At 41.2% G+C, this 14,759-nt stretch overlaps 1 protein-coding gene across 1 annotated transcript in view; it reads left to right on the forward strand.

Annotated features, from left to right (window-relative positions):
- Positions 1 to 14,759, forward strand: part of SHISA5 (shisa family member 5) — a 36,289-nt gene that overhangs the window by 17,231 nt on the left and 4,299 nt on the right. The window contains exons 4-5 of the mRNA XM_033140749.1: positions 13,307 to 13,422; positions 14,160 to 14,381. Of these exons, the coding sequence (XP_032996640.1) occupies positions 13,307 to 13,422; positions 14,160 to 14,381 (338 nt within the window). The remainder of the gene's footprint in view (positions 1 to 13,306; positions 13,423 to 14,159; positions 14,382 to 14,759) is intronic.

The following is a 14,759-nucleotide window of genomic DNA, read 5'->3' on the forward strand; positions in this document are numbered from 1 at the left end:
TACTGTTTATACTGGTGGTCTGCTATGATAAGGTGATGATTCAGTCATAGCAACATGTCCAGGGTAGGCTTCAGTGTGTGTGTGGGGGGGTGACTCTCTTGAATTTTGTTCAAGTTCCTCTGGAGGGAAATTTCCTGGGAGAAACTGGAGGCAGTAATGCTTCTGAATACCAGTTCCTGGAAAACACAGGAGGGAAGGGTGCTTTAGCGCTTGAATTCTGCTTGATGGTTTTCTACAGTTCAGTGACTGTAAGCTCAAGATGCTGGGATAGAAGGGCCATTGGCCTGATCTAGCAGCAGCTTCTTGTGTTATTAATTAAAATGTACAGGTATATTTTATTATGAACCTTTTCATAATATTCCAAAACAGGATAAAAAAATTACCTTTGTAAATCTGTTTGTAAGTTTCAGTGGTGCTATTATAGACTCTGCTATCTTTTTATACTAATATAGGCTTAGGGGTGCTTTTCTTCTTCTTCCAGGATATTGCAATATATAATTTATAATATATAATTTAGCCATGACCAGTAAAGTGTTTCTAAATCAACCTCTAGGACGCTGCCTTCCAAATAGTTTAGTATTAATACTTTGGGATCTATTTAACAATAGATAACCAGTCATTTCTGAGATAAGATTTCAAATGGTATTCCAATAAATTTGAATTACTGGGTAACTCCAAAATACATGCAAACATTCTGCATGGTAACTATCACACTTCCAGCATTTATCCTGGGGGTATTGGATATATTGCAAGCCTAAGAGGGGTAAAATACCACTGGTACTGGATCTTAGAGAAAATTTCCTATAAAGTTACAGATATAATCCATGGTGGTATTTTGCCCCATAACCATTTCCATTTTAGTCATGTCAGCTCTTGTTGGAACTTGTTCACCCAACACAAAGATCCCAACTTTCTTATCCAATTCCATGATTATTAAGGACATTTTGCAAATTAAGCCTTTGCCTTGATCTGATATTAGTAAGATTGCAAATGCTGTATTTCCTTAATAAGCATGATAACGTCTCTGTTACTTGAAAATATTGTTATAGTTGTGGTTGAAAGTCAGTCATCAGATTAATAACTTCCATATATGATATCTTGCCTGGTTATTTATTTATTTTTATTGAAGCCATTTCTGCTTGGGACCATGGTGACACTTCCAGTTTTAAGTTTTTATTTTTAGTTAGCCAGTCATCTTAATGCAGGCATGGCCAAACTTGGCCCTCCAGATGTTTTGGGACTACAACTCCCATCATCCTTAACTAACAGGACCAGTGGTCAGGGATGATGGGAATTGTAGTCCCAAAACATCTGGAGGGCCAAGTTTGGCCATGCCTGCCTTAATGATATATGTATTTTTATTTTTAAAATGGCATTTTTTGTTTTAACATTGTGTACCACCCTGATAATAGATGCTATGGTGGTATAGAAATACTTTTATAAATTAAATCAATAAATATAACATTTCTTTATATATCATAGCATTTCTTTCCACACTTCACCATTAGGTCCAAGGACAGATTACAACAGTATAATAATTTAATTTTAAAACTAGATAAAATAATGTTAATAATATGGTAATGCAATTTAAACAAGAAGCCAAACAATTGTCCAGTTTAAATTTTGTGTGTAATCTCAGCTGTCAAAGACCAGGGTAAAGAGGGGTGTCTTCAGCATCTAATAGCATCTGTAGAGTAAATAGGCTAGATGTAGCTTTTTGGGGACAGAATTTCACAATCTGAGGGCAGGCAAGGAGAATATGGTTACATTTTAGAATTGCTGGTTTTCCACTTACACAAAAAGATTGAACAGAATGCGTTGAAGCCATTGGGCAATTTGGATGACTCAATCATGCCTTATATTTCTCTGTGGTTCAGGGTGGAAAAGCAATGCTCTGTACCTTTAAGAAGGCTTTTTTGAGCAAAAGTAGGTGTGACCAAGGAAGCCTGCTATGCTTTCCTGCTGATGTCACTGACAACGAAACAGCACATATCCACCAGGCTTCAGTACATCTGCAAGAAAGCAGCCAGTTTCGTTTCTGAGTGAAAAGAAAGTAGAGCACATGAGAGAGAGACAGAGAAAGAATTTGGGTTAAAAACCTTTGCTGAGAACAAAAATGGGGTAAGCTTGGCTTGTTCTGTCTGCAAGCATATTGTCTCATGTTAAAAATGGGCAAGCATTGGGGATATCCTACATAGCTTATGTAATTGCAGAATGTACAGGGATGGTGCCTATCAATTAATCCTTCTTTTAAGGTTTTAGCCAGTCATATGTAAAAGCAAGTAACTTCATGGGAGCAGTGAGGTATGCACATTGACTTCCAAAAGAGATAAATTCAACCTGTGTAATTCTTACAGTATTCTTATCCATTGAGCATGTAAGGCAGATGTATTAACTGAACGGAAATAATGAATCACTCCTTAGCAGCTTGTTACTTCCCCTTCTCTCTCTAAAAAAAAAAAAATCTGTTTGGAATTGATTTTACTGAAGCATTCATGGAACTTTTCGCTGAAGCTGATGCAGTTCGCTGAAATGAAACACTGTTTAAATAAAAAAAGAAAATGTAATTTTAATCCTTCATGCAGGAAGTTGTTTCTGCTTTACTGTTCAAACATTACAACTTTTGAACTACTTTACTTAGATAAAACTGAAATGTTTTGAATGGCAAAAACCATTTAACTTTGTTGTAGTAATGAATCTAAACACAGGAGCATTTATATATGTTTAGATACGCAATAAAGCAGGTTAATAAACACAGATTGCATCATCTTAAAAGTAATAGTAGCAATAATAAATTTATTCTTCTTGTTAATAGTAAATAAATTTTATCTGAAAGGTTTTGAAAGGCAAACTGTGGGGGCCTGCAGTAGAAACTTTTTAGTGGTAGCTCCAAAACTGTAGATTGATTTCCCTGCTGAGGGGCCTACAGTGTTGCCAAAACATTATAGTCTTTGGGGGGGGGGGCAAGTAAAGCTGTACTTCTTCCACCAGGCTTTTGGAGGTGAGAAGGTGTAGTTAATTGAGGTCAGCCTATGGTACCTGTTGTTACCTTAACATTGTTTTTGGTTTTATTTTAATGTTATTTATTTATTATTTTCATAACTCTTTACAAAAAGTGTCTCAAAGTGACATGCAGCAAATTAAAGGTGCAATAAAAACAGCGGAGAGCCATGCATGGTGCTAAAAGTGGCCATCATCCACAAATAACCAGGAAAACTAGGGAAATATCCCACACAACCAAAAGATGAACATCGAGAACAGGCCAGAAAATCAAACCATGCCAAGGTCCAAATTCCCCAAGAGAATAGGATGGTCTTTGCCTGGCACCTACAAGCTGACAGTGTTGGTGCCAGATGAGCCTCCCTGGACTCCCAAAGCCATATGGGGCTCAAGTTTCTCACAGCAAGTAAAAACTGATCCCCCCCCCCGCCACTTCCTGTATTATACCAAAAGTGGGGAAAGGCAGTTTTTGTTCCACTGTGTGTTGACGCTGCATTTAATTTAGTGTTTAAATCGGCTTTAGAAATAAATATTGGCGTGTGTTCAGCATTTTGTACACCGCCCTATGATTGCACGGTGAAGAAGGTGGCGCAGAAGTTTAAATAAGTAAATAATTTTGATGGGATAAATAGTGCCGTTGCAGTTATTTCCTACTTGTGGGCAGTTATTTCCCAACGGGCATCTGATTGGGAACAGAAGGCTGGGCTAGATAGGTCTTAGGTCTGAGCCAGCAGTGCTCTTCTTAGGTTCTGAAGTCCCAGCCTCCATTCCTTAAACCTTGTTCTTTTCTTAAACAAAAAAAATGTGCATTACATTTATATTGCAGTAGTTTGTAGGAAGGCATCCTAAGGGTAGAATTATATGAACCATGTTAATGAATTGAATAACATAAATAAAATAGCAGCTGGAGGAGCGGAGGACAAAGGGTGAAGAAGAAGGAGCTGTTAAGTGGCGGGGGCCCTCTTCCCATCCTTTGGACCCCCTGGGAAACTCAACAAACCCCCTGCACCTGGAACTGGGTGTTGAGAGTGCAGTTGATTGCTCATAAAAAACAAGTCTAGAATGAGAGACTAGGGTGATGTCCACTCTTTCCAGTGGACCTCTTCTCATTTTGAGACTTTTGTGGGTGAGCTGAGAGTTTGTTTGGACCTTGGGTGAGAACCCAGAGGCTGAAAGGAGGAAGGAAGGAAGGAAGGAAGGAAGGAAGGAAGGAAGGAAGGAAGGAAGGGGGGGGGAATGAATTGAGATAGCTAGATGATTGATAGATACTGCTATTAATGTAACATTTTTATACGTAGCTGTGTATTTGTGTAATATTTTGTTTTAAGTTATCAGTGACTTCTTTAGTTTTCTGTACGCTGCTTAAAGATATTTTAAATATATGAAGCGGTATAGAAATTAAAAAATCAAATCAAAAATGTGCAGATATTTTTGTAATGGAGAGACTGCTGGCAAGCTAATATTACATGTGGCTGCATTGCAACATATAGTATGGCTCACAGGACACTTCCAAACGGGTTCTTCACCAACCACTGCAATGTCAGTCTGGAAAAGGACAGCAAGATACATTTTTTGAAATAAATGCTTCCTAATATAGTGGTTTGATACTTTGGTGCCTGTTCCCCAGCATACTGATCCTTATTCTCCATCTGGTCGAACAATGTATTTCCCATGTAGATTATTGCCAATTAAAACTTGGATTGAGAGTGGTGATCATCTGCAAAAAAAACAAACCACTTTGGGCACTGGACACAACCCAGCCTCCGGGTTCTGCATGCAAAAGGCAATGTACAAACACTTGTGTGCATCAGTGGAACTAGCATGTGGTAACACCAGAGCCCACTTTTGGTCTCCAAAAATTAGTACACTCCTGGAGCCCCTCTACTGCAATTTATACCAAACCAGGTACATAGCACCAGAGCAGGCCAAGGCATTGCTATATCGCAGGACCTCCATGTTATGTCAGCTTTAAGTGCCTAGTGTTGGAAAAGGGAGCAAGTGGGAGCCCACAAACTCTTATCAGAGTTTTTGCAGGACCAGATGCCTTTGGGTCTATGAGCTCTAAGCATGTGGTAATCTTGCGTGGGGTATGAGAAACGCATTTGCTGAAGGATTTCCTGCCCATCGTGCTGCAGAGCTGCACCATGCCCTGTAACTGAAAAATACACCCAGTAGCTGCCCCGCAACTATTCTGCAAGTCACCCAGAGTGGCCGGGGCAACCCAGTCAGGTGTGTGGGGTACAAATAAAAACAATGTTGTTCTGCTGTAATTACAACACATTTTGTAATAAACTCAATTCTTACGTAAGTCTGTACTGTTGCAAATGAAAGTACAGTAGGCCACTATAATTCAGTGTGGGAGTGGAGCTGAGCATAGGCCACCTAGAGAGCTAATAGCTTGACTTGTGAGGGCTCATGTATTGTGGAAAGATAGCCAAACTTCCTCCAGTTGTTGCAGCATGCCCCTACCCCTCTTTAAGAAGTAAGTCCCATTGATTTAAATAAGTCTCTCAAATTAGTGTGCTCAGCAGTGCTGTCCAAGGAATACGTGGCTGTTTTCTGATGCCCAGGATCCAAAGTTCAAATTGCTAAACTATGCATGGAACATGCATAGCTTGAGGCTCCTAGCATTACAGGTGCATTTTAAAAAGATTATCCAGTTCTGCGATTGATATAAAATGTGTACAGAATAACAATTCTGCCTTACTCCCAGGTAAGTGGGGTTAGGATTGCAGCCATAGTCATTTGCATTTTAGAGTCAGGCTTTAGAAAGCTGCCTTTAAACCCAGTCATACTGTCCATCCGTGTAGCTCACCATTGTTTGAACTGACTTTCAGGGGCTCTCCATTTTCCCCCAGACAGAAATCTCTCTCACCTCTGCCTGGAGGAGGTGGTGGGTCTCACATTATGGAGTGCAGCATAGACTGTTGACTTGTCTCTTGGTGGTGGGTGGGATGCTAAGTTAACATGTTGCCAGAGTTGCACCTAGCGGTTGGTGAAACTGACCCCCCCCAACCGGGGGCACAAAAATCACCTATCAGACTATGGAGTATATGATGCATATGTGTGTGGCGATGTACTGCCGCTATTGTGGCGGGATCAAACATGGTAGAAACTCCCTGTCCTTCTTGTACAGCAGCACAAATGTGATTGTTACCTTGGGGGGAGGGGGGGTGCGCACAAATATAGCTTTTTGCCAGGGAGGCCAATACAGCTCCTTGCCAACGGCACAAGGGACTCCAAGTCTGCTTCTGCACATTGCAGCTGCTGTCTTCAGGTAAAACAATCTATGAAACATAAATAATTCACTGTCATTGTCAAATGCATCTCATTTGTTTAAAAAAAACACCAAACTTAATGGGTCTGATTCTCAGTTCAAAACTAATAAAGTTATTTCCCCACATACGTGTTATGTAATGGCAATCTGTTCCTTTGTATGTGGGGGGGGGCGCGGATATTAAGTTATGTCATAAACACCTTTCTGCACAATCCTGATTAAACCTATTCCTGGGAACTGCTACGTCCAGCAATGTTCCAGGAAATACTGCAGAATATCAACAAGCAATTCACCAAGTCAGGAATAGATTCAGCCTTTAATACTGAATAGAACGCAACTGTATGGCCAGAGGATATCAGTCCTGATCACTTTCTACTGATGCTATAAAGAATAAAATGATCACATGCAACTATTTAAGTATCCACAACCGGTAACTGTGGCTTCATGGACATTACCCATCTTTACTTTATTCAGTTTAGTTACCTGCCCACAGGGCTGGCCCAGCAGTGCAAGCACCTCATGCAGAAGCTTAGGGTAGCAAATTTAGACGGCTCAGAAAGGCAACGCTAGACTATATTCTGGGAGAGAACAACACCAAAGACCAAGAGCAAGGCAGTATAGGAGAAACTGAGCACACTGGCAGCCACTGGGGGAAGAATTTTTGGTTTGTGTCCCTGGTACAGGGGAGAGGGGCAAGGAATGCATTCTACCAAAGGCAGAAGCAGAAAGCAAGGGAAAGTGGGGAAGAGTTCTCCTTATTGTGTACAAAGGAAAAGGAGTGTGCAAAGCGTTTTGCTTCAGCTGTGTGATCCCATTAATTATCAGCACTGCCTTCCCACCCACACCAGCTGAAGCAAAATTCTTTTTTTAAAAAAACCTGCACGTTTGATGCAAAGACACCTTTAAGTACTCATGATTATTTGATATGTTTTGTATAAATATGAACCTTTTATTCCACTATGGAATATATTTTATGCTTTTAAAAAAGCTTATTATGACTATTATTTTATTGTCTTGTATTTATTACTCCTCTTGCTATAATTTACTTACTTACTTACCTACCTTGATGTTTTGTTTATTTATTATGTTTTTAAAGGAAAAATGGATGTTAAATAAAGGATGGACATGGTCTTAACAAAAAAAAAAGTATTTTAATGTTGGCATGGTTTGGCCTGAAGCTTCACTCTCTTGGGCCTCAGATGGGGGTTTGTTGTTGTTCAGTCGTTCAGTCGTGTCCGACTCTTCATGACCCCATGGACCAGAGCACGCCAGGCACACCTATCCTTCACTGCCTCTCGCAGTTTGGCCAAACTCATGTTAGTAGCTTCGAGAACACTGTCCAACCATCTCATCCTCTGTCGTCCCCTTCTCCTTGTGCCCTTCATCTTTCCTAACATCAGGGTCTTTTCTAGGGAGTCTTCTCTTCTCGTGAGGTGGCCAAAGTACTGGAGCCTCAACTTCAGGATCTGTCCTTCTAGTGAGCACTCAGGGCTGATTTCTTTGAGAATGGATAGGTTTGATCGTCTTGCAGTCCATGGGACTCTCAAGAGTCTCCTCCAGCACCATAATTCAAAAGATGGGGGTTTACCCAATCCTATTAACTAGAGGTGCTTGGTATTAAGCCTTGGCAAAATATGTACTTCACAATTCAGCTGTAGCTTCTCTTTATATAAATGTGGTTATGAGATGCTGAGACTGACCTGATTTACTGACCAGAGTCATGCTGTCCTCCAGCATGTTCTGCAAATGGGGGGGGGGTGGCATTTGGGATCTGTGCAGCCTCTTCTCTTCCTTTGCAATGGGCTATAACAGCAGTAGAGGACAGTTGCTTTTTCCTGTTCACCATACCCTAAGAATAAATCCCCAGATCCTAGATTTCTTCCTCAGGCTCTTTAAGGAGCTTGTGCAGCAAAGAGACAATCAAACTGGAATGCCGGCTCTCCAATGAGACTGAGTATACCTGATGAGCTTCCAGAAAGAAAACAACAGAGTGGGTACACTAATATCACCAGAGACAAGGGAGAAACAGGTTCTTGAAAAACTGCCTATTAAAAAATGGTGGCATTTTTCTGGGAATCCATTTCTTCCTTCTCTGTATGAGCTTTCAAAACTCACCACCGAAGAGCAATTATATGATGACTAACCCCATAATGCACTGTCTGTTTCTCAACTTTGTCAAACCCATTATCCCTTTTGGCTAACGTAAAAAAACATACTCCCTTCAAACCTGGCTCCCCTAATTATATTATTTGAATTTTAAAAAGTATTGAAATACTGTGACATATATATACAAGGTTTTTTTTTGGAAACATGAACACACCGTGAAATCTTCATATGCCATTCTGGGGAGGGGGTGCCCCACTGGTTGAGATGTTGTAATGTATGCATTGTCAACTAGACATCTAGCGTGTGGCCCCTGTAAGAGAAGCAGCTATGATCCAGGAGGTCAGTTCCTAAACTACTGACTCAGGGCTGTTGCCTGGCTGGAGAGGTCGGTTGCTGCTTGTGCAAGCTCCCAGGCTTTATCAGAAATAATGTTTGTTTGACCGCTAACTCTGCTTGTAGCTGAAGACAATAGACACTCAACCTCATTTCCTGCCGCTGTCTCTTCCACCTGGGGACAACTTTCCTCAGCTCCTCCCCTACAGCTTGAACAAAACAACCACAACCACATCCCTTCTTTCCCCTCACAGTTTTAATAACAGTGCTGCTGCCTGGAGATAGAGTGGGTGGGTGGTAGTCTGCTGTTGGTGATGTTGGCTAATGGCCATCTGGTACAGTGGTCTCATTGAACCTGAGATCTGAGTATCATATGCATGTATAAGAAATACACCTACCAGTATATATTCTCTGGCTCCTCATCGGATCATATAATTTTTTTTTCAACTTTTAGAAATAACATCCATATATTTTGACCAAGTTTCCTCATCTAGAATTTGATGATGATGATGATGATGATGGCGGTTTAGGGCAGGGGCCATTTGGCAATGTTGCATACTTGATGGGCAGTAGTAGATTAAAGAACCACTGCATTAGCCTCTAAAATCAGCACCTTAAAGTGAAGAAATAGCTGATTCAGCTTGCATTACAAACGCTGTTACAAGGACTGTGTTTAAGGTGGCCTCCAATAAGTGTGATTCTCCCTCCCTGCCCTTGGTTGCACAAGACGTTTCATTTTGTGGTGGTGTTGCCAGTTCATGGAAGAGTCCATATCGTGCTGCAGCACTTGGCTGCTCATGTACAGTAAATTGTCTCTAAATTTTGCATAACACCAGTAAGCTCTTGCTTTTCACATTTAAGGAAAGGAACACTCAATGAATGCAAGCCATGGGTGTTTCTCCCCATCCCTATTTTGGTATGAGCTTCAGGAATTAGTCAGTACAGTACTGAAGTTGTCAGATGGCTTGCTGCTGCAGTCTCCAAGTCTTTTGCACTCTGTAAAATATTTTGGGTGTGCCTTCAGTTTTCTCATCATGCAGTGGAAAGATTATCACTGTAGCTGACAATAATGTAGTTTACCCACCAGTGTATTAAACCTAAGTGCATTGGCTGAATGTTGTTGAACACAAACTTTTTTTAGCCTGGTTGGCCTGATGTTTGGCAGAAGCATGGAGCAGAATATAAACATGCAACTGAAGATGTAGTATCACTGTGAAAGCTTTAAATCAGGGGTCCCCAAACTAAGGTCCGGGGGACGGATTCGGCCCAATCGCTTTCTAAATCCGGCCCACAGACGGTCCAGGAATCAGCGTGATTTTACATGAGTAGAATGTGTCCTTTTATTTAAAATGCATCTCTGGGTTATTTGTGAGGAATTCGTTCATTATTATTTTTTTCAAAATATAGTCTGGCCCCCCACAAGGTCTGAGGGACAGTGGACTGAAAAAGTTTGCTGACCCCTACCTTAAATGCTTCATTTTGTTTCATTGTGGCCATTTTGTTTCCACCTCATTGGAGCTTTTTATTGTTGTTGGATTCGTTTTAAATAATAGAAGGAAGTTAAAAATGGAGGTTTGATATGTAAAACTCTATCATGGATTCTTCTTAATGTGGGGGAAATGTAATTTTTTTGCCCTTATGAGTAAGAAAATAATTTGAATGTGCTTGGGCAATTCCTGCTAAAATAATAGAAGCCAGAGATAACTGAACTAGATTCCTAGGGCTGGACTGAATTAATTGGTCCCACAAGTGGAAGTTGGGACAACTGGATTTTACCCCTCCTCCCCTCCCCCCATGTGTCCCCTAGATTGGCTCGGGTGGGTCAGAATAATGCCCAGAACAGTACTTGGGAGAAGGAGAGGGGAGATTATTCCATCCAGCAAGCAGAAATGCTTTTGCTGATGAAGCTATCGTGATATCACTATGTTGAAACCCTTCCCTAGTGGTTATAATTAGGCCTTGGTGTGCTCCTTCCCCTAACCCAGTGTTTTTCAACCACTGTTCCGCGGCACACTAGTGTGCCGCGAGATGTTGCCTGGTGTGCCTTGGGAAAAATTCCAGCCAGAATATCAGCTTTGTGTTCAGCCAAACAGGCCCTGGTTGCACACTGAATAAAGTATTTTATAATTTTTCATATTTCTGTTTACTTACTATTTCATAATAAAGTAATTATAAAATACTTTCTTTGTGTTTATTTGATTCCTATTCAAGAGAATTACTTTATATATAGTCAATATAGGCACAGAGTTAAATTTTTTAAACATTTTCTAATGGTGGTGTGCCTCGTGATTTTTTTCATGAAACAAGTGTGCCTTTGCCCAAAAAAGGTTGAAAAACACTGCCCTAACCAATGACTAGAAAACCCAGAATGATTTGTGCAAAACGGTCAACACTAAAAAAACAAATAAATTATGAAAAGTTGCTCAGTGCACGTGATTTATGAATGCTGCTTGGTCACTGAAGGTTGCCCAATTTGGATTTTGCCTGGTGCAGCTTCTCTTTTCATCTAAATCTCTCCTCAAGATCAACTTCTTTTACCATTCTCTACCCTAACTTTTAACTCAAGGGTGAGGAACTTTTCCCTCCTGTCAGTGTCATCATTGCCTCAGTGGTTACAGAAAGGTGGTGATAAAGGTGGAGTAAATACCACGCTGCTTTAAGTTTAGCTGTGGTATGCCTCTGGTTAGAATTCCTAATGCTGTGCAATTCTACTAAGATGAAAGCTTTACTGGGTTTTATGAGGTTAGTCTCAAATAACTACAGAGGATTTAAAAACAACAACAACAACAGCCAGTACAGCTATTGTTCTGGAAAGCAAATGAAAGTAATTACTTTTTGACTTCAGGATGCTACACACCCACACACTTATGGCAGAAGCCTACTAATTTTTTTCTTGGACAGGTGGGGGAAATACTTCTTTTTTCCAAGCCATACAAACAGGAGGAGAAGTAAAAAAGAAAAAGAAAAAAGAAATCAGTTTATTTTTATCAAAACGAAATTGTTCTGAAATGGCATATACTAAGGGGAGGAGCACTTTGAAAAACCAGGGGGGGGGACAGAAAAGGAAGTGGAAGGGGAAAATGGATGAGATGGAAGAATGGGGAAGCTTCAGGAGCTGTGTTAGAAACTGAGGTATGTCTAGGCACACTTTTTATAACAAGAATACAAAGCTGAAAATGAATGAACTGCAGCTAAAATATGGTGTTCCTTTTTTTTTTTTTACCTGGTCTAGTCCTTCCCCTGCCCACCCCCCTAATATTATTAAGAGTGTCTCTTCTCCAGTCTTCAGAGAGTAATTGGAAGTGAGGGGGCAGAAAAAGATCCTTCTTTCCTTCCACTCTGCAGTTTTAATCTGAAATCTTAGGCACAGCACTGCACCCAGAGCTCAGAAACTGCTCACGCCAATGAAATCCCCTATCACAAATGCGCCTAGAACAATGGGAGTTTCAAACACTGTTCAGGAGGTGTCAAGGGCCACATAAAAGGTGACCAGGGGACACCGACCCACCTGCATTGTAGTCTTTACCCATCCCTTCAACTGTGGATTGTAAGACCTCTGAGCAGGAACCATGTTACCTTAGTGTGCTCAGCACACTATCAGTACTAAACAAATGCCAAACAGTCGTGTCTTGTGGCCTGGTCTAATGATCACCCTATGCATAGTAGGTTCAGCACAGAAAAGGAGCAGAGCTAAATATTTGTCCTTGGCAAGTGTTGGTTAATGCATACTGCTAAAGATTGATGGTGTTTGGAAGCCAAGTGAGTTGTGCACTCAGGGACGGTCACCTTGCTGACATACATACATGAAGCCATGTGCATGCAAGTGTGACCAAGCACCCCAACACAGTGTGTACCTGCTCATCCACTCATTAACAACAACAACAACAACAACAACAACAACAACAACAACAACAACAATTTATTATTTATACCCTGCCTATCTGGCTGGGTTTCCCCAGCCACTCTGGGCGGCTTCCAACAAAAGATTACAAATACATTAAAACTTCAGTCATTAAAAACTTCTTTAAACAGGGCTGCCTTCAGATGTCTTCTAAACGTCAGATAGTTGTTTATTTCTTTGACATCTGATGGGAGGGCGTTCCACAGGGGGGCGCCACTACTGAGAAGGCCCTCTGCCTGGTTCCCTGTAACCTCACTTCTCACAGTGAGGGAACCGCTAGAAGGCCTTCGGCACTGGACCTCAGTGTCCAGGCTGAATGATGGGGGTGGAGACGCTCCTTCAGGTATACTGATACACATGATGCATATATATGCCTCTCTGCTGCTTGTTCTTTCTTCAGTATGACTATGCCTCTTCGTGAAAGAACGCTTCTAGATCGTAGTACTGAATTTTTATCCCTCATTTTTTTTATTTGACGGTAATCCATATGATAAACCTCTAAGGGAAATTGCATGTTTGCGCACTGAATGTTATTTTTATGCATTTCCCCCTAAATATAACAAATTAGACCAAGTATTTGATGAACAAAGGATAACAGTGTGATTTATCAGTGTTTTCAGTTATAACTGAAGATTGCCTACAGTTTTGATAGACACCTTAGTTTTCAAATGTGTCTTTTCCTCTTACAGTGGGACTGTCATAGCTGTTGGAGTTTCCATATTCGTACTGTTTGTGGTGACCATCATTTTCTGCTTCACCTGTTCATGCTGCTGCCTGTACAAAGCATGCCGAAGGCAACCACGGCGTAAGTATCACCTATGGTTTACTTTTTACCTTCTCTTAGTAAAAAAAAGAAAGAATGTTGTTCTAACAAGAAATTATTCATGACTCATAAACTTTTTTTATAAAAAAAAAATAGTGCTGTCTAGTGCCATGCGTAATTTTGGGGTGTAGCTGCAGAAAGCAATTCATGTTATTTAGACACATCTGAGATCAAGAGCCTGTTTACCTCAGCAGCATTTTGGACTTGGAGGCCAACAAACAGTTACAGCAGGAATTGTCTAAATATCTGAACAACCAAATAGCCATGATTTTGTAAAGTGAATCAAATATGTAGGTTGAGTTCAGCTAAACTGTAGTATGTTCAGAACATTTTCTGCAAGCACAGCTGAACTTCCTCTCCCCTCCCCTCCAATCTGCTCTGGGGTTTCCTCAACCCCTGGAGCAGATTTGGGGTGGTGTGTGGCAGGGGGTGCAAAAGGAGGATAAGTTCTGATGTGCTTGCAGAAGTCATTCCACATGCGCAGTGACTTAGCGGGATTCAACCCTGTGTAGTGTCTGTTTGTGACTCTTAGGAGGACTAAGATATTCGTGTGTGAGGGGAGGGTAAGCTTCATCATCGGAATAGCTTTAGAATGCAGTTGGTGGCAGTTGAGTTTACAAAAAAATGGGAAAAAAAGGGAGCAAAGGGATTGTTTAGAAATATAATCATCTTCCTTCGTGTGCTGATTGCTTCCCTGGCACTCTTCCAATGTCTTACAGCTGTCGTGACCACAACTACAGCCACAACTGTGGTGCAGGTGCCATATCCTCAGCAGCCTGGGATGCCACCACAAGGTTACCCTGTAGGGATGTATCAAGGATATAATCCCCTGCCAGTGCAACCGCATCAGGGGATGCCAGCAGCACCCTACCCAACGCAGTACCCTCCACCTTACCCCACACAGCCTGCAGGACCACCACCCTACCATGAAACCATGGCAGGTAAGGAGAGAACCTGTTGAGAAGCACGGGGGTGCTTTGTATTGCACCCCACGCTGCAAGAGTTGGGGTGTCTCTGGGTGTTTTTATCTTGAAGTGGAGCAGACACAAGGTTTCTGAGAGGACGTGAACCATTAATATGCTCATTCTACTTCTTAGCTTATTTTTTTCTAGTTCTTTGCTATTTCATCAAGGTTTCCACCAGCCAAGTTCTCATTCCATGCTCACAAGATTTCTTGACAGGAGGGCAACAATGTGCCCCTTGAGGTGCTATTTAATATCTTAGATTGGTGATCCTTGGTTGGGGCTTGTATACTTACTGTATTGTGCTATGGTTGGCTGCAGAGTTAATTGAAATCTTATCCTTTTATGTGGCTGAGA

Source organism: Lacerta agilis, chromosome 2 (genome assembly GCF_009819535.1).
Source record: "Lacerta agilis isolate rLacAgi1 chromosome 2, rLacAgi1.pri, whole genome shotgun sequence".
Taxonomy (NCBI): Eukaryota; Metazoa; Chordata; class Lepidosauria; order Squamata; family Lacertidae; genus Lacerta; species Lacerta agilis.